Source organism: Pieris napi, chromosome 3 (assembly GCF_905475465.1).
Source record: "Pieris napi chromosome 3, ilPieNapi1.2, whole genome shotgun sequence".
Classification (NCBI taxonomy): Eukaryota; Metazoa; Arthropoda; class Insecta; order Lepidoptera; family Pieridae; genus Pieris; species Pieris napi.
This window is the reverse complement of record NC_062236.1, coordinates 2,046,409-2,071,066: the sequence shown is the minus strand read 5'-3', so window position 1 is coordinate 2,071,066 and position 24,658 is coordinate 2,046,409. Positions and strand designations below refer to the sequence as shown.

Here is a 24,658-nt window from a genome sequence, read left to right as displayed (position 1 = left end):
TTAGAATAAAGGACACCGTGAGTCATTTCTGCCAAAACCCTCCATCTTTTAGTCGATATCAACTCTGGGGAAATAAATACAGATAATACAACTCTTTCTACAGCTGTGATACTTTTTGACATTCAAGACCTTCAGTCACCATGACCACGCACGCTGTAAAGCACGCGAAACGTCGAAAAAATTTAGAATTATGTAAAATAATTGTAAATTTATAATAATACATAACTTCAATCCGGTAAAAAGTGTTTTCTTACAAAATTTATTTATAAAGTCTTAGAGTTGTAAGTGAAAGTGTAAAGTAATCGTAATTTTTCTTCATTCAATTAACTTTGGGAAAATTTTGGCAAAGACAGAAAATAAATATCTAAATGGTAAAAATATGTTTATTTTTTATATAAAATTAATTTTATTTTAATCTTAATAATAAGTAAATTTCTCAGTACTGCTCTTTCAAATAATATTTCACAAAAACACAATATTTCGAGCTCTCTTTGAATTTCATCACTAAATCATATTAAAGCTGCTTTTAGCCTCTTTTTATTTATTTGTAAAACTATGTCGTCTTGGGGTATTTATTGTAGGCGGAATTAACACTTGACTAGTATCTGTTCTCTGCGACTCATCTCCTTCTATACTCTCTGGCTCCGTAATTTGTGGTAGAGTTTGTGTTGTCTCTGCCTGTCTTGATGTTTCTGAATCGTCTTCACTCACTGGTTCCCGGGCGGTTTCTAGAGTATCTTGTACTCTCTGAATTAATGGAACTTCTATCGGACGTCCGGTGATCCTGGCGATTTGTTGGTCAATCCTGTTGACTAATTGCTCGATAGCTGTCGGCCATCTTGTGGAAGGTACTGTGTGTAAGGGCGTAAGTCTCGCATCAGCCATAACAGTAAGTCGGACTGTATCTGCGTACTGGATTACGGTTAGGGACAAACCTGAAACCAGTAAATTCAATTAAGGAGGAAATATTATGAAACTTAAAGAAACGTGCCTATATCTACCGAGGGATCCAACGAGCCTGTGGCTGCCTGCATGTTGCACCACGATGTGTTTAAAAAAATCGCCAAAGCCATGGCTATCAAACTATTGACTATTTAATCACGTACCTATATCACTGCCGTGTAATGCTTTCAACGGGAAAGTGATTAAATTTTTAAAGGCAAGGTGCCTAACTTATGTTCCTTAATGGAAGCGTATTTAGACATAAGTTCTGACAGCGATTATAATTAACTGTTCTTATTATTATGACATCATAATCAAACGCATGCTGAGGAGAAATATAATAGACCCGAGAGAGATATTTTACTAGGCCGTAGCTAGCTCAGCGAAGCGGATTAAAAGGACTGCATTTTACCAGATACAGCAACATTTTATATATTTTTTTTGTTCTGCTCAGGAAAGAACATAATTCAAAAAATATTTTGAGTCTTTTGACGTGACAACGTCTTATAATTCGATGGAGCCGGCTGCACGCACGAAAAAACATGACTCATGCGGCGTTACCTCGCTCTGAGGCGTTACCTCGCTCTGGAGGCGTTCCATTTAAAATTGACATAATTGTATTTATGCGTACAAATAAATGTAACTTGATCAATTCAATTGTGATTTCCATTTACCTCCTTCTCTATATCCATACAAAATACGTATCAAACAAATAAAATTTAATTTTTTTTTTGAAAAATGCAACCATCCCATCAATATTTTTTTATGACGTTGTCACGTTCAACTATCGTCAGTAAACCAACTTTACAGACAACCGATTTTTTTGAGTCAAAAGACTCATGAATAGATTTATTTGTTTACTTATTTATTTATTGCACAAACAAAGTTGTCACTGATACATGCATGAAACACAAACACAAGACAAGTGCTACCCCAATTATAGGCGCATACAACATTCTAATTATTATGAAGCTTATACACTAAAAAATATATAAATGAAGATAAAATAAAATAAAAATAAAAACATTGCAAAATTAATTGATTATCCCTGATAAAATCCTAATTACTAATCAGTTGAGCCGCTAACTTTTTGAGAATTGATGAGGAGTTTGAAAAAATATCTATTTGGGGGAATTTACGACCCACTGCGATCCAATACCACCATCAATTTCAGCGTTCTGAATTGAATTATAACACCTGAAAGATCTTTTAGTGGAGCATTCTGACCCAGATTCGATTTTGCAAACTTAATACTAAAAGGTATTATAAATATAAATCGTTGCAGCTTTTTAGGAATAGAGATATTTACTCTGGACAAGATATCAGGGGTATCTAAAATTCCATTTACAAGTCTAGACAGAAACATGATAGAATTCTATGTAGAATTAGAAGAGCCATTTTTACTTGTACCGCTTTTTATCGAAGTATCGCATACAATACAATGTAACTTACTTATGTTAGCCTGTGGTGGCCTCCAATACACAACGCCATCAACCTCCTGTCCCCACAATGTTTTTCTCCGTTGAGCATCAGTTGGTGCATTTATTTCCGCATATGAAACAGCGTATCGTCTGGATAGTGCATTAAGTGTCAGTCTTGCGAAGGGCGAAGGCACCGATCTGGTTAGGGCTCCACATCTGGCTTGGGCTGCCCAGGCCCCTGCCAAGGCAACTTGGCGACTGCAAGCTCCATCCACGACGGAGGCTATACGACGTGGTGTAGCGCCAACGGGAATAGATAGACAAACCATTCCTGGAATCGTTATTTTATGTAGTATCCAAATTAACTAAACGTTTGCTTTATGAATTTTAGTTTCTAAATATGAAGACTCGAATGGTTTCACGACAGCTACTCTTATAAATAATCTCGTGCTATTTAATTAATAACAGTTATTTTTGACGTGATAACGTCTTTAAAATCGTTTTAGTCGGGTGACATGTTCAGAAACTTGTGTCACACCAAAACCTCACGAGCGCGATCGCAGGTATAACGAGAGAGAGACGGACCGATCTCCCGTCTCATCTCGAGCGCTGCCAGTCATTCCGTGAATGTATGAAGAAAAATGTATATCATAGTCGAATAAGTAAACTTGTCATTTTACACCCGAAATTTATCATCAAAAGTGTGAATAAAACGATAGATGTAATTTTAAATTTGAAAAAATTGTTATCTTCATTAATTCCTTACTTCCCAAAAACTTATATCACCAATAAGACGTTATCACGTAAACATCTCGATCGTAAACCTACTTTACAAACAACCAATATTTTTTTGATAAATAATTATAATTTTTTTAAATATACCAAATTTTCTATTTGCATTTCAGAATTCATTACGAGAACGTAAACGTTTTTCATCATACCTCCAGTTTGCGATTTCTTATAATTCTTGCCATTGCCTTCAGCAAAAGTATAAAGAAAGTCCTCACAGGCTGCTCTAGCTGATACTAATATCGAATCAGGTGTTTCACTTTGAGCGTTTTCAAAGAAAGCTCGCAAGGATTCTGTGGCAGCAAACAGTGCGATGTCGGTGGAAGACACGCCCAAAGCTCGGGCAGCTCTGTCAATGTCCGCTCGTGGTATAGGTCGGGAAAATGATGCTACCTGGAATTGAAAAATAAAATTTAATGTGTAAAGTATTCCTACAACATTTCCATTTTTAAACTTTCTAATTTCATAAGTACGGCTACAATAAATAGCAAATAGGTCTACCTTCCTCCCGCATAAAGAAATAGTTTGCAAGAGATGTCGTTTCCCATCGTCAGCACCAATAGTATCAGTCCACAACTTCCAAGGTGCTCGGTATGCTTCCTTCATACCCCTTAATGTCTCGCCAGTGGCTTTCACAAGCAATTGAGCGATATCCCCATACTTCCATGTAAACGTGTCAGTTTGCCGAACTAGGCCAATCGTTCTTAATTCATTGATAGCGGTAATTTCATCCCGTATTTTGAAGGGTAGTGTTAGCATAGTTTTGGCCGTCGTAAACGCAGTTTCAAACATCCTCCGTGGCCATTTTCGGGGATCCACGGTTACTAGAGGTGAAATTAAAATCTGAAAGGACAAACTTATAGAACAGATGTTGGTCTTAGCTACAGGGAGAGGGTCTAGTCTAAGTGCCTTATATTAATTCCTGGCTAGAACGAAGATGTTTATTTAATACAAATTGATTATATTCACACGTTACATACCTTTGGTACATTTAAGTTCCGCCTTTTGCATTCTCTTTGTATGGCTAAAAGAAATTTTGCTGCTGTCATAGCTGCAGGCGATTCTCTGTCTTGCGTCCTCTTCTTTGAAAATTCTCTTAACGCACTTGCTGTTGATATAAATACTAATCCAGCTACATGGAATGCTCCAGGCAGTGTTTTAAGTGCCCTTGGACTTTCAACAGGGTCATATTCACATATAAATTCGTTCCAAATATTTGATAAACTTTCGTTAATCTTGGACCACAACTCTGGAAGGGCTGATGGTGTGGGGAATAATTTTGATAGTGGACTGTTATGGCATAATTCTATTCTATCGAGACAGCGATGTGGGAGCTGTTCCATGAGGAGTAAGTCGCCAATGTTTAGAGACTTCTTGCCGCTGAGAAGTAAGTGGTGAACTCGTATTAGTATATAATACTTGGTTTCCGTGGACACACATGGAATGATTATATACTGCCATGGAGGGTGATCACTGGGAAAGTATTTTGATATCACGTCGCTTATGTAGTCCTGAAACATTTAATTGGTATAGCTAATTATATTTTGGCCAAAATGGCTAGCCGAGAATGCTCAGAGATTAAAGGTATCTAAATATATGCCAGATATGAGCTGATTTTAAAGCGTGGTGTAAAAAGAGAGCAGCAAGTCTAGTCATTAAAAGTAGCAGGATATTTATAAAAACTATTCATTTAAAAAAAAAATATTGTCTGTAAAGTCGGTGTACGGACGAAATATGTAGATAACGTGACAACGTCATAACAAAATAAAAATAGGTAAAAAAACTTTTTAAGTTAAACGGTTTTATGTTAAACATACATTGCAATGTTTAAGATAAATGTACTAAAAACCAAAAAAATAATAAAAAATAGATGTAGTCGTGGGAATTATAAACATATGCATAGACTAGACTAAAATAAAACCGTGGGGCACGTCAATTGTCTACAAATTATCGACTTAATGTGCGATAGAAGAATCGTTTAATTCGTCGTTAAAATAGGCAGTTGGCCCGCAGACGGTCAGGAAATTACTTACTATTTTCTTGCTCATGGAAATTCCAATAGTTATACACTCCATGTAAATAAAAGAGATGTTTCAACTAGTTTATCGTTGGACATTCACACTGCTGGCTGGCGAGGAATCGTTTCACTGCTCGTAGTTTGTCTTTAATCGACAAAACATATGATAAAAGTACTACTCGCTCACCACTATGAAACCCTAAAACTCGCTTATAATCGAGCTTGCTAGCTTGTTTCCACATTCTAGCCCTACTTATCACACGTCCATCGTTGTCGGTTGAACAACTGCCTAATTATAGTGTAACATTACAAAACAAACATTTTAATCAACGATTGTAGACAATTGACGTGCCCTACGGTTTTATTTTAGTCTAGTCTATGCATATGTTTATAATTCCCACGACTACATCTATTTTTTATTATTTTTTTGGTTTTTAGTACATTTATCTTAAACATTGCAATGTATGTTTAACATAAAACCGTTTAACTTAAAAAGTTTTTTTACCTATTTTTATTTTCTAGTTTTTAGTTTTTATTTCGCATTCTGTTTAATTCATTTAGTGCTTCATTATTGCAAGGTTCCTTGCCCGTTAGTTTATATAAATAAATCAATTCTATAATATAAATATAATATATATTTAATTAATAAAATAGATACAGTTTTTAATATAATGTTATATATATATATATCTATAATATATATTTATATATTATATAATATTTAGTTATTTTTATTTTATTTATTTAGTTTATTGTATTGTCACCAAAATCCAAAGTGTATACAAAATTTCAGATTAATCGGTTGACAGGAAGAGGGTGAAATTTGAATTACTAAATTTGACCCAAGAATAAAACAAACGGGGTGAGCTAAATAAAACCGTTTAAAAACATAAATGCAATGATTGCATATTTTATTACTGTATGGATACAAATAAGCAGTGAATCCTCGGACGCATAGACCAATCGAGTGGAAGAGAGATAGATGCGGCGCAAGCGTACAATGAGCGTAACGGGACAATGCGTCATATTTTTTGGTGCGTGCAGCCAGCGTTCATAGATTTATTAGACGTTGTCACGTCAAAAAATAATATCTCCTAATAAACATTCAAGCCTGTTTTGATTACAAACACCAGTACATTTATGTATATATCAAGAAAGTACTAGTATAACATACACATAATAGTATAACACTGTCATTAACAATTATTATAGACCTCAAGACTTAATGTTAAGTTGGATTTTGGAATTCGTACCTAAGTACACTTACTTGTATATTTGCGTCACTAACAGGACGTCCTCTATAAACAGCGTTCGCAACAAAAACATGATTTTCTGGTCGAAAAGGAACGTTTCCATCCCAAGCATAATTCCCCCAGTACGACACAAGAAGCTGTCTCAATCTTGGGAACACTAGGTCTCCATTTTGATTTCTTCGATCTATTACATGTTCCGTCAGTTCGCGTTTGACATCCTCTGCATTTAGTGTGCCTGTGTAGTGTAAAAAAAAAATTCTTAATTAAAACCAATAATAAAGAAAAGCCTTTTACATTCATAAACCATAGTTACAAACAGTATCCAGTCCATCTGTTGATAAGGCCCATTTTTAAAGGACGGGCAGGAGGCTCACCTAATATTAAGTCATACCACGAACATTAAATGACTGAGGGCTCGCGAGTGCGTTGCCGGTCCTTAACGAAAGTTACTTTGACACTTAAAGTTTTATTGCGGGACGATACTTTGGTGCACATATATTTATAATGATTCCTGGACAAATGTTTGAAGCGCCCCAATCTGTAACTTTGAAACTCCGATATTCGTCGCGAGACTTGGGGAACAACAGTGGCTATACAAATAGTATTTAGATGTTTAAGTCGATATAGCAGTGTTGGCCTAGTGTCTTCAGCGACTCTCTTCCCTGAGGTCTTAGGTTCGATCCCCGGCTGTGCACCAATGGTCTTTCTTTCTATGTTATGTATTTAACATTCGCTCGAACGGTGAAGGATAACATCGGGAGGAAACCGGCTTCCCGTAGACCCAAAAAGTCGACGGCGTGTGTCAGGCACAGAAGGCTGATAACCTACTTACCTATAACATTAACAAATGGCCATGAAACAGATGGCCATGAACGGAGGCCCAGACCTACAATGGTTGTAGCGCCATTTATTTATTTTAATTCCATAAATACGGCAGTGAACTTTAAAAAAATTGCTATTTCGAGAAATGAGGGTCGAGTTCTTCAAGTGTGTAATTTACTATGCAATCGTTTTATTAAATTGGTTAACAGGTGCATCTATTATTACATACCTTTTATACATAACAAAACATTAATGATTCCCTGGTTCCTGTTCGTGTCCAGTAAGGAACGAATTGTAGCAGTTCTTATAAACTCTACACTCGGGTAGCGGCTCGATAGCAGTTTTAGCCATAAATGGTTGCTTATTCTTACAGCTGGAATACAACAAAGCATTTTGTAAACTGCACATTGTGATTATGTTAACGAAATATACTATAAAATTATTTTAAAAGTTGTGGTAATAAACATATTTTTATAGATTGGGAAAAAAGGCTGATTAAGCATAATACTGCAGCCCACACATTGCCAGATGGCGACTGCGTTGCCGGCCTTTTTATACACCAGAATATTGTACTCAGATTGAAATGAGAACCATTTTCCGGCCTTATATTGGAAAATTCCTTATGTATTGCGAAAACATCAATTATTATCATAATTATGATACTAAATTAGTATTTACACAATATAGGCATTTGTATCAGACCATTGACCTCAAAATAATCGATAGATATCAACGTTTAATAATTCATTTATTAATTTACTGACTAAATAAATTGGTTTTTTTGCGTTACTTGCGAAAGTAATGGAGGATTCTCTGTGAATAATTTTAGGTCAAATGGAAGTAAAAATATATAAAACTTTACTTTTTTATAAGCCACAGATCATCAATCGTCCTCATTATTTCTGAATTAATCATGCTTCAAAGTTGTATAAATTTGGTTAGGTTATATAAACCTATATTCTAACATATATTCTACTTATAAATTTATAGTATGATTTGAAGGGAGTAATAATAAAATTGACAAAACACGGCGCATGAATAACCATTAAAATAATGAATAGCTTTCAAAATAAACAAAATTCACATAAGTTTTAACTCAAAAATTATAATAAAGCGTAAGTTCATTAATAAGAATGTTGAATCGTTGAAACTTATGTCCGTTCTCTTACTTGCCTTGAATTATCATTGAAACAGACATAAAAATGTGTCTGCCCCAAGACTATATTAAATCTTTTGCTTACCGACATAAGACAGAGCCAGAGCCGGTAAAGCGGACACGGCTATCCAGAAGGCACAGTATGTGTAAAATTCCTCCCTCAATCTAGATCGGAAGCTCTGTGGTTCTCTCCTCATGTTATTTTTCGCGTGTATACTGTAAACACAATGTATAATTGTTATCGAAGGCCATCATCTGAACTGTGTAACATAGTCCCTGGGGTGTGAGATAAAATCACGCTTTTGGTTTTTAAAAATAGTAGAGAAGAAGTGTCAATAAAGTATATCTAGCAATTTGAGGCTCCGCAGTTATTGCTGGAAAGATGTTGTGGAGAGGGATTTGCGTGAGTTGGCTGATTGGTAACCAGCCGTGCAAGATCAAGGTCACATCTAAGATCAGCCACAGCCAGCATCAGAATACTTGGCGTTACATATCGATCGACGTTGAGTTTCGCGATCATTTGTAGGGAAAGGCTAAATTAGCCCCACAAAAAGCTTGGTGTGCTCAGCAAGGCTAGATGGTACTTCACTCTGGGCCACCGCTTCCAACTATTCCGAACCAATTCGTTTTAGGGTCCTTCAAGAAAAGAGCGTTAATACTTAAAAGGCTGGCAATGCACTCGCGAACCCTCTAGAATTGAGAGTGTCCATAGGCGGCGGTATCACTCACTTAACATCAGGTGAGCCTCCTGCCCGTTTGCCCCCTGTTCTTTAAAAAAATCAAGGTTATTTTCTCCTATCGGAGACTCACTTTGGGTCACTGCGCCAGTAGAGTAAATATAATTTTTTTTTATTAATTTTTTTTTATTGGACAATTCACACCAATTGACCTAGTCCCATGCTAAGCTGGTGAAGCTTGTGTTATGGGTACTAGGCAACGGATATACATACATATTATAGATAGATAGATAGACATATAAATACATATTTAAACACCCAAGACCTAAGCACAACACCAAATGCTCATCACATCGATGTTTGTCTCAGCCGGGGATCGAACCCGACCCATGGATTCGCAGTCAGGGGTACTATCCACTAGACCAATGAGCCGTCTAATATGCTAGATAGATTGTATACTTACTCTAGGAGTTGCAAATCTCGACCACTTTCACAAAATTTCTATTCAATTATTTATCATTTACTCGTGTTCGAAAATTATTAGAAAATTGTATACGTTTTTTATCAAAATTCTGATGAATAAATATTCGATTGGAAAGTTTATTGAACTTACATTTATCTTTACACGTATAACAAAAGTTATCGATACGGGAAGATTAATTAATAATTTCTTAATTTGATCATAGTCTTAAAACATATGACCAACGATTGTTATAACAGTTTGTAATTATTGTAACCATTCTTATAATACAAAGATAAAATGGGTATTATAATAAAAACAATGTATAATATATATAATTTAATTTTTTTTGGTGTATAGCTTTTATTTAATAAAAAAAAGAGTGAGTACTTATGTACACGCGTTAGAAGTTATACTTCTTTGGCGTATGGAAAAAAAATAACTAAAATGCAGTAGTGATTAACGATAAATATTAAAATTAATCAATTAAATTATTATTAGTAAATACTTTCACGGACGTATATGAAATTGATTTAATAAAAACACCAAATAATATTTATTTATTCACATTGTTTAATTGTACTGTTACGAAACACGTGTTCTAAATATAAAAATACTAGAATATACAACTTGAACATCGTTATTAACGGTTTTCATGCCACCTAGAACTAACTTCATTCTGTTAATTTAGTGTAACGGTGCGCGCGCATCGTAAAATTTCACTCTCATCAATTTTTCATAACGCGCCTAAAGAAGTATAACTTCAAAAATACCATTACAGATAATACAGAGCTCCATGAGGAGCTCCTCAATAAATGATCAATCCAACACAAAAATTCTCAAAGAATCCAATAGTTACCGAATAAAGCGTTCCAGGTTAACAGTTTTAAAAAGTATGAATTTCTCGGAAGTTTTTGACTAACACTGTTTAGTTACAGTTAAATCTATGTCCTATTTAATATTGATTACATCGTATCGTCAATGTTGATAAAAAGGCCAAATGCCGACCTCTAATAACGTAACTAATAGTGGAATTAATACGTCATACACAACTATAAATGCTACAATTTATATACTGATTATTGATATGGGTTAAGGACGATTAAAGAAAATTTTCATTAAGTTAAAGTATGTAATGGACCATTGCGAACGTTTGCCACTGTTTTTATACAATTTAATTGTACATTATGTATTTAATGGTATATAATTTGTATTAATACGTAAACAATGCACGATAAAAGTCTCAATAAAACAATACTAACCTATTACTTTCAATTTATGGGCCGGAACCGAATGTATTGTTTGGGTTTGAAGATTTTCAGTTCTTTGTCATATTTTCACTCTTCGAGAGGTCTAAACTATAGGTGAAAACGGATACAAAATCCGGTACTAACTGTCACAGTTTAACACAATATAGAATCCCTAATTAATATGGACCATTTTAACGATAACCTCATTAAAGAAAATAGTGAAATGTTATGTCTAAAATGTTCATCCGGTTAAAGATTGTTCACCTTTTTATTTGTAAACAAGTTGATTAAAAATGTACTCACAAATTCTCACAATAATAGAAATCGCGGGTATTTGGAGCGGAATTGAACGCAAGCGCAGTTGTGTAAGGCAGACCGAGTGCGGAGTGAAACTGGTAAGAATGACCCCATCACCCCACATATGCGCCTGCGGCCACAGTGCGCATTTGTAGTGGGGAAATTGGACAATATTTTGCATATAATAAAATTTATTTTCTTAGGCTTTCATTATTTAATCCGAGGTCCAGAAATATGGTCTTCCATATTTTATTTTTTTTGTTAGTAATACAGATACTTATAGGTATAAATACGATATATTCATACCTACCGTGTACACATACAGCCTTCTTTATAAGATAATTCTGGTCCTAGTCAAAAATAAGAAAGAAAAAAAGGAGTTTTCAGCATAGTTTTTCTTCTGGTACTGTTTAGATAAGGCTAAATTGACATTGATGTGCGGCATTTTATCGTATCAATATCATTTATTTTTACCACTATTTGACAGCAGACTGTGGCAATACAGCTGTTATTAGTAATTGATAGTATACACGCTTATCACAGCTTTGTCCAAGGTTCAAGAACGGTGTATGACATATATGTTACCATAGAAAGTAGGGGCCGAAATCAGTCAGCATGGCATGGATAATGGAGATTATAATTCCTGTGGGGTTGAGGTAGCTTTGAGTTAGCACTAATATGACTTGTATGGCAAAAACGTATAGGAAAATATAGGTGTCAATAGGGTAAACAATCAGGGGTAGAAACGAAACAAAATAAACAAGCGACATGATCCGTTGTCTATTTTCTTTTGTAATATGTGTCTATTAAATAACAGTTTAACAGTTTAAAAAACTTTATTTTTAATTTTATTAACATTTTTTTCATTCATTTATTAACATTACAAAAAAAAATACTTTTATTTACACGATAAACTTACTTTAGATTAAGGTACTATGTATATATGTATTTTTTTATATAACATTTGTTTCTGCACTTCTCGCACGAATCATGTTTCTTTTTTTTTTAGTTTTTTCTTTAACAAGGGTTGCCTGGAAGAGATCGCTTATTAGCGATAAGGCCGCCCGTTGCATCCCTTATAATTTTTTTTTGTATTGTGTTTGATTTATTGTTTTTTGCAACGAAGTGTTAATAAATAAATAAATAAACTTAATATAATATAAATATAAGAACGAGATACGCGTCGCTATCAGCTATCCCAATTTAGGTCTATTAGGGCTCATTCTAATGTGTCATTCTATATACATATGTAATATAAGAATATTGTAAATAATTAATTATCTACATATTATTGTGATGATATTAATATGAATATATATAACCTAACTATATTGTTAATATGATGATACCCGACAATTTAAGTTGTTAACTGAGCGTTCAACACCAACACTATGTGGAACCAGCTGCACTGAAGTATTTCCGAACCGAAAAGATTGTACCAATTCTCAAAAGGCCGGCAACGTAAATGCGTGCCTTCTGGCAATGTGAGTGTCTATGTGGTATCACTTAACTTCAGGTGAGCCTCATGCCCATCTGCTTATGTTTGTTCTATAAAAAGGCTATATAGTCTTTAGTATTTAACACGTGTCATCATCAGTATAACTGACAGTGAACCCACCAACTACCTACCTATATATTTTTAAACACCATCCATGTTACTTTGTTTTATTCGGTCAGCTATTAAATTTAATTGATTTTTATTATTGATCTCAAGAATACCAATTTACGTAGTATAAGTTGCTTTTTGTATAGTTTAAATTACCTATAGGCCTTTTTAACCTACACTAGTATACTGAGGCCTACATACTGCGTTTTTAAAAATGATATATATAGTTTTGGTTTTAAGCTAGTGAAGCTATTTTTTGTATAATAAAAGTAATTTAAGTACATCATTAAGACTGATGAATAATTAACATTGTTGATTATATTGAATATTTTTCATTTTGTTACAAATTTGCCTAAATTATGAACCTTATTACCCTCAGGTACCTTAGTTCATGTTAAACAAGTTTTGTGTATTTTAAGTTTTAATTTACCATTAAAAAAGCTTAGTGGTACAAAATTAAACCTACAATTGGTTCGTCTCGTTTCTGGGCTACAAGACGTACTTGATGTCCTATGTTTATCACACCATTATGAACGACTTTTTTTAAAGCATAATTCTTATAATTCTCGCTAGGTCACTATAGCCCCTACCATCCACTCTGAATCATTTTTATAGTAAACTAACGGACTCGTCAGACGTCCTGTACACAGGTCTTAAAAACGTTTAATTGTAAATCTAAACGATTCTCGAATCAAAGACACACAAAAAGTCATCAAAATTTTAGGACTTTCATTTTTTTATTATAAATTTTATGTTATTATTTTTGCTATTAAGGTTAAAAAAGTTTAGGTGTTCGTTTCTTATCTCCATCTTCCAATCCCAATCTGATCACCCGTTTTATATAATTTAAGTGTTAGCCCCGCCTCATCTGTTTCAGACAAGCACAAAATCTGGCGCAGCCGCAGAGCAGTCCGAATATTTTAAACGGCAAAAATTTACGAGTCTTTGATGTTGTTTGGAGTATAGCTTCAGGCTTCAGTTCACAAACGCTCATTGAAGATTTAAGTTGGCGCCTGGTGGATAATACTGGTGAACGGAGAGCTGTGGCTTTCCGCGCTCAATAAAGTATTTACATACACTATATGTATATTTACATATATTTTTAGTTTTCTATTTTTGCTATTATTTTTTATAGAAAAGTGTTTTGACGTGACTGTGCCGTTATTTATTAACACTTTCTATGCAAATAAAGGATTGGTGAGATGAGGAAAAAATACATACAAAATTAAAATTATTTATTGAAACAATTTGATATTTAAATTAAACGTTATATAATTTCACTAAAGCTATTTCTGAGAGCAATTAAAAAAAACGGAGCTTGTACATAGGTATACATTAGGTATCAATAGGTTTTAGGAAGAATTTAGATACAATTTAAGTGAAAAATCACTGTATTGAGGCAATATCTAATTAGTTCATATACTATATTGTAAATTTATACATTCATAACTTAATAATGTGGCAATCATGTCGCAAATATCTATTTTTTTTCGAACATATATATGTTTATATGTACATAAACATAGCATATGTTTTACAGTATATGAATTAGTTATGTAAATAATTGTAAAATATCATTCAACTAAAAAAAACAAAAATTTCTAATTCATTGGGAAAATAAACTATATTTCGAGTCGAAATCTCTTATAAAACTTTAACAAAACGTAAACATACATTAACTTGACATTTCGAATGTGTCATCTGAGATGGCAATCTGTCAGTGACAACTGAAAAGCTCGAAACGTCAAGTTAAATAATGTAATAAGTTCGCGTCTATATGAAAGACGTTTTGTTAAAATGTTAATTAAAACCAGAGATTCAAGAATCTGAATATCTTGTCTATGTATTGTGGATCTTTGCAACAAAAATAATGCACTTATTAATGAAACAAAAGTCAGCCCCTTTGATACCTGATAACTAAACATCATTTCATACAAGGGATACAGAAAAATACAGCCACTCTTATCACATAGCTTTATTATCTACTTTGTCTATCATAGAAAATCTAAGATGATATCTATCGCATAAATTAATAACTACGAAAAATAGTTTCCAGTACTATCCTATAATATACAGGTGTCAATGATAAAATTGCTTGAAACAACGCATTTCATGTCATTTGGGTTATTTTAAAAATATGGATTTTGTTCTGTAATTTTTATTATAGATCATTTTTAAATAGACTATGGATTAGTTCATTTAGTTGCATTAATTAAACCTTGATTAATTAGCTTTAATCAAGACTTATACGTCAAATGTCATTAAAGCTATTGATTGGAGGACGTGTCAAATGCCGTCACAGATTAAAGCTATAATGTCATTTTGTAACAGAATAATTTTGCTTTAAAATATGAATACTAATATTACCAGTTAATAGTTTTGTAGAAACAAATTTTTAAAATAACCCTGAAATTTGCAAAAGCAAAGTATTTGGCATCCAAGTAACTAATATTAGCGTCGCGAGGAATTTTAAATGCGCATGAGCACTTAATTGTGACAGCGATCTTTGATATGCTTTCCCTGAGTTGCCACTGCTCAAACTTTTCCAGAAAGTTCGCCAAAACATAATTCATAGTTTCAAATTTTAAATTGATAGAAACACATTTATTGTCAACCGTATCTATAATTTAAATGTGCCAAAACTGACAGTGACAACCGCCATCATTTTAACTGTCAAACAAAAAGCTGCAAAAAATACACCGGAAGCGAATCAAACGGCGCTGGCTCTAACTTGCTTTGTCGATATAAACTTTTGCTCGAGCGACCTCCTGGGAATGCCGCTAACTTTTTTAGGGGATCCGTAGTTAATGGATGAAGGAAGAGACTTGTATCCACCATCGGAGCTGTAGTCCGTGTCTGTGGACTGACCGTTGAGACTTGGACTGTGTCTGTTAACGCTTTCCCTACTACTAATTCTGCCGTTATAGAGATCGCTGTATGACGTGTGATGTTTGATACCTGTCTCTTCGATCACCGTCGGTTTTAGTTCTACTGTTGAATAGTTTTGATTTTGGAAATTTTCTATGGACCTAGATCTGTTCGTGTATAGGTTTTTGCGGTCGGACTTTTCGCTGAGGGACGAGTCTCTTTTGATGTACCGTCTGTTCTCCGTGTTGGTGACGGCTTGGAGGTACTTGGTACCGACGCGGCTGTTAGGTTTTAGGTGTACCGTGTCAAGTCTGTCTGTCTGTGTATCGTCAAGTCCGTTCACTTTTCTCGCACCACACTGACATTTCACTACCCCGTTGGTAACAGGTCTCTTTGTCTTTTGTGCTTCACTGTAAGACGGCAGCTTTCTCCCGTTCCCTTGTTCATTCCAACTGTAATCAATTAAATTAATGTTAATGACAAACTTCATCTATTACGAAATTTTACATCTATCATTGACATAACAGGATCTGATCACAGTTTCTTTGAATTTGTAGTTGTTATATTTGTAATGTAACTAAGAATATATTGAACGCACAAATTAGCAATGATAAAATTTATAAATAGTTTTGAATAAGTCTTAACAAAAATCGAGGCTTTAGGCTTTACCGTGTAAGGTTCATTCATTCACAATAATACTGCAAGACATCAAAAGCACACTGAACAAACCTCACCTTTAAATTCTGACGAGGCAGCGTGTAACACAGAAAACAGTTTCATAATCAAGTCACAATTAAATGTCAATGACAAAAAAGATTCAAGTCCAAACACGAAATACCAAATTCAGTATTTTAAATTGAAGGCATCACAGAACATTTAGCAAAAAAGCATATCTGTTGCAAGAGTCTCAGTATTCAACTATACAAGTAACCCTTTGAGTTTTAAACAAATAATTTATCGATATAGGAACCTTTACTATCTTGTGCAACGAGTCTATAAATTAAAAGCATTATACAAAAATAACAACTGCTCAAAACGTTGTACGATACAAATATTATAACAGATGAAAAGCTAAAATCAAGGCACTTATGTACTCTGGACTGTTATGTAAAATCTTTTATAAAACAATCAAAAGTTTCAGTCTGAGGTGGTTTTGGTCAGTATTGTTCACCCAGTTACAAAAAGACAGCAGATACAATAAAAGTGAAGATTATACCATACTACCTCAGATATAAAAAGGCCTATTTAAAAACTTTGTTGCAACAATCGACATCATAAAAATTATCGGAGCTCCTGTAAAACAGATGCAACAAGCAAAAAACATTGATCGAGCACAACAGGCACACGGCAAGCAAGCAGTCCAACCATTCTACCTGATCTGACGGACGAACCCTCGCACCGCCCAAGTGGAAACTGTCGTTACACATCATTTCGAATACATCCCAAAGAAATTAAAGCAGCATGTGAGAAAAATGACAGATTTAAACTAAGACTTTTGACGTGAATCGTTGTAGATGGCGAGACGGATTGTGAAACTAATGGAGCGTTTAATGTGAAATCAATATTTTGAAGATCAAGCGCATCTTACTTTCACGTTTACTAAACTAAAAATAAATAAATAAGCTTATACTTAATTTTATAGAATAGCAAAATTATCAAATGAAGACACCAGTAAAATACGGCGTCATTGTCAAGGTGATTCTGCAAATATTTGAGAACATAATTTTTCTATTCATATATTCCTTAAATGTTACGATCCATTTAGATTTACCGACACCGGCTAATTCATAAGTTGTCGATAAAGTAGATTTGGTACTTTCATATAAATTTGCCGTGAAGGGCGAGAGGTGTAAAGATGGGATGGTCGGAATAAATAAAGAGATAGATGTGAAATAACTATACAATTGAGATTTTAATGAGTGTAACGTTGTAATCAACCTAAAACAAATAAGTGCTGTAAGATAAATAAATACAATGAATGAATTTGAAGATTTCGTTCGATTTAATATCGGGAAAATAAGTGTTGTAAGTGAAAAAAGGATCTTGATTAAGGTGTTATGTTACTAAATGCAAACAATTACCTCACTAATCCGGAATTTTCAGAACTGGTTAGCGTTGTACCCATTGGCGGCCGCAACTGTGAATAATTACAATTTTATATACATTTACAAATCTTGCTAACGATCGGCACACTGATACATTGGATACACAATATTTTTTTTATATGAGAAGGCAAACAACATACACGAAGATATATAAAAACTAATCGAAAATCATTTTCAAAGTGTGAGTGAAGCAACTATCCAAACCCAGCTCGTTTATCAGAATGCTCAATCTGGATATCGATGAGTTTTGATCAAAAAGTTCTTCTGAAAAGGCATGCCCCCAGGCATATCTAGAGGGTACACGAAATTTAAATTTAGCTAAAAGGTTGGAGCAATCAACCTGATTGTTATATATCTTAAATACAAACGATATATCAATTAATTTTCTACGATTTTCCAATGATTACATCTTAAAGTACATAGCCTGGTTTCGTATGTTGGTTTAACTTTTCGAGATGAACGATAAATTTTAAAACGAAAATGCGTGTATATTTTTGGCTAGTGTGTGTTCTTTTTTTTGTTTTTTTTTGTGCCTTACCCTGTCAGTCTGCGTAGCAACATTGCACGTGTCATCTGGTCGTGCATCATGGCTCTCTGCCATCCTCAGCATCTGCTGCTGCAGCACGCGCACCAGACGGTCACGCTCCTCTAACTGACTCTGCAAATTGTGTGCAATGTTTTTGTATTTTGCCATGTTTACTGCTGATAGAGGCAAATTTTTATCTCTTATCATACGATCCATTTCATATCATGTGGAGCAAGGTATGACATTACAAGCATCTTGTAAAACAAAATATTTGGCGATTAAAAGCAAAAAGCATTTTGGAGTTCATAAGTCCACGATAACATACATGAATAAATAATGTTTTGATTTTGAGTTCGAAGGACAAGTCTTACGTATGTGGGTATTTTAAATAGCATTGAATTTAAATTTAAATTGTCCATTGTAGAACTTCTGACACTAGAAGATCGTTGTACATTCGAAAATCCTGAACATCTAAAACATGACAGGTAAAACTAGGCGGACTAATGCATTCCTATAAGTTAATTTCTACAGTTAATGTAATATGTAACATCATAATTTTTTTTATTATTATGGTTCAACCAGTGGAAGTATCTTCTGTTTTAGTAACGTAATTTTTTAAATCCTATACATAACATGTTCCTTAGTTATTACTTATTATCAACTAAAGCACACCTGCAGATAGACGATCTGTCGCCGCATCTCAGCGCAGGCGTCGGGGTGTAGCGGCGAGGCGGGGGGGCGGCGCCCGTTGGCGCGCGCGGGGCTCTCCGCGCACGCCGCCAGCAACGGGTCGAGAGTTTCGCTCTGAAACACACAAGCGTCGAATTACTATAGTATCGAATGACAAGTGACAACTCGTGCTGTATGACAACTTCCGGAGCAGATAACAATTAAAATTTATTTTACAGCAAAAGCACGAAGCAAACAATTAAGCTGTTTAAGTATTTAACATCAAACGGCAAATAACAAAGCGTGGATAAAGTTAGTAGGTATATATTGTGTCAGTTTCTATGGTAACGTTGTATGTTACTATGATAAAAAACTTCTTAATTAATAAATTCTTCCCTGACCTATCAAATCCAGTCGTTAATATATTACGTTACGTTACGCAAATGTATGTAATTTAGGAATTGTATACAATTGTATATATTATATACCTAGGAAATTTATATAATTCCGAAGCTATTTAGGAAATGTATAAAATTTATTACATAAATGTCCTAGGAATGTGCACGATTCCTAGGAATTGTATGTAATTCCAATATCGTATTAGGAAATGTGTAAAAATAATGCTTTCTGTAATAAAACACGTTGTTAAAATGAGAATACTAATTTTTATTAGCACTCGTTGAGACAACAACGTTCAGGTAACAGTCATATCGTAAAATATAATAATCTTATTATCTTATTAGTCATTCTCTATATTACTCTTCTTCCGCGCCTACGGTTTTAAAATAACACTCTAGGGGTAAAACAGACTGTTCATGCTAAAAAACAATCGATTAATTAATACCATACCCATTGATATCTCAAATATTTACATTTCCGATTGCTATTTAGACAATGTATAGATTTCCTAGGAAATGTGTCTAATATATTTTATTTTACACATTTCCGTGCGATTTTAGGAATTACATACAATTCCGAGGAAATGTATATAATGACGGATTACATACATTTCCGGTAACATATATATAGACAAGCGATTATATAAATTATAGAAGCATCTAGAAGCAATACCAGCATTGTTTATTACATGATAAATTTCACCACCTCTTCAAATTATTATGAAAATCCCAATGAAGTACCTTGTAAATAATCTTAATATCTCAAATGGTTTGTTGTTGATTCGTTTAAGCTTTGCTAACTGCTGCTAATTGTGTTAATTGTGAGAGAAATTTTTCTAATTTAGTACAACAGTTATGGTTGCCTCCGGGGGTAAATTTGGAGAAACTTCTTATCGAAAAACAATAATTGTTTTGGGCTTATAAACGTAAGAAATCAAGAAAATAATTGCATATAAAGTAATCAATAAAAGTTTACAAAAGATTTCATTGGATTCGAGTCATATAATTTACTTATAATACAAAGTAATAATAAACCAGATGCAGAAATATCGATGCAGAATTTCGTTGTTACAATACGGTTTGATTACGTTTTCCATATTGTTTTTCGATCCGTTTATTAAAATTTAACATTTGAAATATTTTCTTAATAAAAAAATGGTTTTTAATTGCTTCATTAAATCATAGTTTACTATGAAAAATACTGACTAATAATTTCATAACATCCGTCGCTCGCAATTTGTCTAGTACTCTTGGGTGTAAGCACTGTCTCAAAACATGTGAAGAGAGTGGGCAAAAATCTCTTATGTGAAGGGTGAGAATATGTTTTTTACTATCCACAAAAGCTTTGTGTATATATAAATAAATATAAAGTACAAAATAATTAGATAAATTAAATAGGATACGATTCTTTGATCGTGAAACCCACTTCGGTGATCCGAGTCGCGACTTAGCGGTGAATGTAACTCACGAATGTCATATATATACATTTTGATGTACAAGAATGCTATTTACCGCTTAGTGTTGACTTTGAATCTGAGTCTTATGTCTTATTCATAAACGTAGTATAGACATATACATAACATTTATTAGTAACAAAAACACACACACATAAACACACAAAATAGCAATAATCAAAGAAAAAAAATAAAAAATAAATATAAAGAGATATAAAAAAAAAAAAAATTCCTTTTCCCATTCGGTTCGTTACAATCGTGTAATTCGTGTGTGCCGTGGCCAGTAGAATTGTTAGAAGTTTATAATCTTAAAGAGCAGAAGAGCTTTGGTTATTACAGACCACAATTTTCTAACAACACATTGTATGGAATAGACTATAGAGCGTTGATGTAGCAAACTTGAAATTCCGATAAGTTAATATTGGTAATCAAAATATTGGAATATCTATTAAATTTAAGGTACACATTACAGTAGACATTATTTAAATAGTGCAACTGTACCTTGAAGGGCCCAACAAATCAATTGGAGATGTACAGGGCAAGTAGCCCGTTATACAGATGGTCAAAAATGGACTGAGCTAGAAGCACAAGTAACAAGGGCAGATCAATAGAGCGATTGATGCGACCGAAAATTTGATGACAACGGCAAAAATATAATAAAGTAGAAAGATGGAGGCATTCTCTCGGACAAGGGCCTGAATAATAAAATTGTATATATTTATTTTTGTATAATGTATGTCAATAAGATGTGGATAAATAAAGGCATATTATTATTATAACTTGCAATTGGATCCGACGTTTTGGCTCCTAATTTATATAGATATGTAATATGTATATTGTATATGTAGTTGTAAATTGGGATCGCGCGGTACAAAAACTCATGGGTGTATGGAGATATTCAAAACATCAGTTGTGTTATAAAACTTGTATTAGAAATCTAAATATGTACATTACCAAACCCAATGTTAGCATCCGTAGCATAAAATTAAAAAGCTGTAGCGGTTAGTTTCCAGTTTTCTAAACACATTTCATTCCACTTCCTAATATGTGCTTCCAGTTATCTGGACTTAAGGTAGCCTACTTGTAACGATTATGTATGAGTAAATATAAAAAAAATAGTGAAAAATACTATAGAAATTTGAGAACTCTTGTAGGTATACCTACGTAAGGGTTCCCACAGAGCTGGGATAATAAAATATCCTTGTGAAGTAACTACAAGGAGACTCTATAATAAGTGAATGTCAAAGTCAAAATAACTTCATTCATATAAGTAAACAAGTACACTTATAAACGTCAGATAAGAAGTTAAACTAATTCTTAATTTACATTTTACCAGTTCGCAAGTCAAGGGCGTAGAGCGGGCAAGAAACTCTCCGCCACTCTTTTTGATCGTTAAGTTTTAAGTCATAGAAATTGATATTCGTCAAATTTATAAGAAAGGCTTTATTTACGTTCAACAAGAGCTTTGAATTTATTTAGTAATGATTCTCTAATTTGGCTTGGGAGTTTGATGCAAAAACGAATACAATTTCTATATAAAGAGTGGTTTATCTTCTGGATGTTACCCATGTACAGAATGAAATGCGTTTACAATACCATAGTCTCGTGCAATCAAATTCCCCACACAAGCAAATACTTACACTCATCGTATGATGCTCCTCCCCCGGCTGGAATTGCGTGCAGCGAAACGATGCAACCAAAACATAAAAATTACAACACGAAAATCATGTGCGAACAAGCAACATTAAATGCACTTACGGTCACATTAATTACAAGTTGTTCTTGCGTTAATAAATCAATATTTACGGTAAGATTCAGAGTCTTCAGAATATGAATTTGCCGTATGGGAGCAATAATAGGACTCTTAAATCCAAATGAGTTTGCATTTCTCAGAATTGTTACGTATATAAATACTTTTTCACAAAAAGTGATCAACTAATATTGTCCTTTATAAATAATTGTACTACGTAATTGTACTTAGAATAATTACTTCTAAAACATCTCGCGACATTATGGCCTTGTTACTTGTCTTAACAATTTTTAAGTCAAATTAACGACAGGAAAAGGTCGCTCTTAATAACCGGGAAACAATTAGATAATTAGTAAAGTCTATTTTAACGTAAAATACTTTGTATATCTAAGTAAGATAACGAACAACGGTAGTGCATAGTTTATCGAGTCGGTCATCTTTGTAACCGCAAAACAATGCTTAGGAACTCGATTATAAAGCTCATTTTCTCACAGTTTTATAATGAGCTTTTTATGAAACCACTATCATGCTTGGTATATTAAGACTAATATTATAAATTCAAATTACTTTAGAATCTAAAATTGGAAGTGTAATATTTTAATAATTTTTACTTTCTCCTTTTTTGTAATATTGCCATAATTGTCATGTATTTTAGAAAGATAGCTTGTAACATATACTTTAGATATATTATGTGGTGATTGATAAAAAATACCACTTTTTAAATATAAATTTACATTTAAATCTTACTACCTATCGAAATAAGACCTGTAAAACTCGATCCACTAACAGTGCGAGAGAAATATTAAATTCTTTTGATGCAATGGATTATAACAGCAAATGGCATGTCTTGTGTTATTTTTAATTTTGCATATGTCCTAAATGGAAGATAATACTTAGCAAATATATTAGTAGACCTTTCGAATTCGGTTCTTCATTCAGGAAGATTGGCTCTTAGTATAAATATATAATCACACGCATTCAACAACAGTTGCATGACTAGATTTTTTGTTAAAATTCACATAAAATTCCTTGACTATGGATTATGGACTTTATAATGTGTTTCTCTATTTTCTATTGATTTTCAAGTAATAATAAGATTTTTATCATTAGTTTTAAAACAAAATTCCCTAGTAATGTTTTGTTACACAGCCCCCGGTTACCTTTCAACTAATTTAAATTCATACTTGCTAAAGATTAAACGCGTGATGCAAACGATTCATTAACATCGTTACTATGCGCATTGATATTAATTGGATTATTATAACCTTTATGTAGACTTTCTAAGGCCATTATTTATTACGTTTTGTAGTTTTTTAATAAAAGATTGCTTATGGACCGTAAGTCTTAAAAAATGGTGAACAGAAATTAATTTACATAAATCACAATGCTTTATAAAAATCTATAAAAAAATTTAACACATGCACAGTCGTATAATAAAATAAAACGTTACTATGGCAACGCTTTCTTTACTTGGTAATAAGCTTCTATACATTCCTATAGTAATCAATAATCATCTCGCACTATATTTCATTCCTATTAGGGAGCGTTCAAGTATTACGTCACGCAATTTTTGGAGATTATTGACCTATCCCCATTTAACGCGCCGTAACGTTTTTCTGTACCCAATAGTAAAACGTTTCATGACCACACAGTGACTCTTTACACCTAAAAGTTACCATTATGTGGTGTAAAGTACGCGTAATTCAATCTCCGCCTCGCATCGTAACGTTTTACAAAAGGATCCCCCCCCCCCCCCAAATTCGTTACGTAATACTTGACGCTCCCTTTTTAATAATCGTAGAAAAACGAAATAAAACTTGTAAAAATACAAACTAGGAAACGTCTCATGCGCATCTAATGAACTAAGTAAAAACGTAACCATGGCAACGAAGTTTCGAAGTTTTCAGATACTGACCTCCTGTAAGACCCGTTTGAGCTGCAGAAGCAGCGTCTTGATGTCGACGACGTCTTGAAGAAGCGTTGATGGCGCTGGTGCTGGTGAAGTGCTGCCATCGCTGGCGCCATCTGATGGTGTTTGCGTTCGTGAGCGTTGGAGAAGACGCGCGCTTCTGACTGGTAGACTGGCCCTGGAATTAGAGACGGCTGATGAGTATCAGTCGCACTGTTGGGTTCATACCTCACTCCTGGAGAGTTCAATATGTAAAACGCAGAAATATGTCTGCCCCATGATCAGCTGT

General features: G+C 33.7%; 2 protein-coding genes across 14 annotated transcripts in view; both read right to left on the bottom strand.

The window, feature by feature from the left end:
• Positions 1–369: 369 nt before the first annotated feature.
• On the bottom strand, positions 370–11,183 carry LOC125048489. 2 transcript variants are annotated; one of them, XM_047647182.1, is made up of 9 exons: positions 11,091–11,183; positions 8,486–8,616; positions 7,474–7,617; positions 6,437–6,657; positions 4,133–4,663; positions 3,654–3,995; positions 3,305–3,545; positions 2,395–2,694; positions 370–935 (listed from the first exon to the last, which is right to left on the bottom strand). In XM_047647182.1, the coding sequence occupies exons 2-9, from the start codon at positions 8,595–8,597 to the stop codon at positions 538–540; spliced, it is 2,289 nt and encodes a 762-aa protein (XP_047503138.1). In that variant the 5' UTR covers positions 8,598–8,616; positions 11,091–11,183; the 3' UTR covers positions 370–537. The 2 variants fall into 2 exon arrangements, with proteins under 2 accessions (XP_047503138.1, XP_047503137.1); XM_047647181.1 differs by having other exon boundaries at positions 10,800–11,180.
• A 2,727-nt stretch (positions 11,184–13,910) lies between these two features.
• The window catches only part of LOC125063606, a 115,569-nt gene continuing 104,821 nt past the window's right edge, over positions 13,911–24,658 (bottom strand). For 7 of the 12 annotated variants that reach the window (XM_047670121.1, XM_047670125.1, XM_047670126.1 and 4 more), the window contains 6 exons: positions 24,376–24,547; positions 22,351–22,377; positions 18,862–18,993; positions 18,202–18,321; positions 17,640–17,695; positions 13,911–16,010 (listed from right to left, as the gene is read on the bottom strand). In XM_047670121.1, coding sequence (XP_047526077.1) covers positions 15,401–16,010; positions 17,640–17,695; positions 18,202–18,321; positions 18,862–18,993; positions 22,351–22,377; positions 24,376–24,547 — 1,117 coding nt within the window. In that variant the 3' untranslated portion in view covers positions 13,911–15,400. The other 5 variants (XM_047670130.1, XM_047670131.1, XM_047670133.1 and 2 more) reach the window with 5 other exon arrangements.

What these genes read in the sequence shown, in the direction of transcription:
- LOC125048489 (XM_047647182.1), bottom strand. Translation starts at nt 8,597, where the DNA reads ATGAGGAGAGAACCACAGAGCTTCCGATCTAGATTGAGGGAGGAATTT. An exon ending in TCTGGCTCTGTCTTATGTCG is followed by an intron (nt 7,618 to 8,485) that starts GTAAGCAAAAGA and finishes GTTGTATTCCAG; the next exon opens with CTGTAAGAATAAGCAACCAT. An exon ending in TGTTTTGTTATGTATAAAAG is followed by an intron (nt 6,658 to 7,473) that starts GTATGTAATAAT and finishes TACACTACACAG; the next exon opens with GCACACTAAATGCAGAGGAT.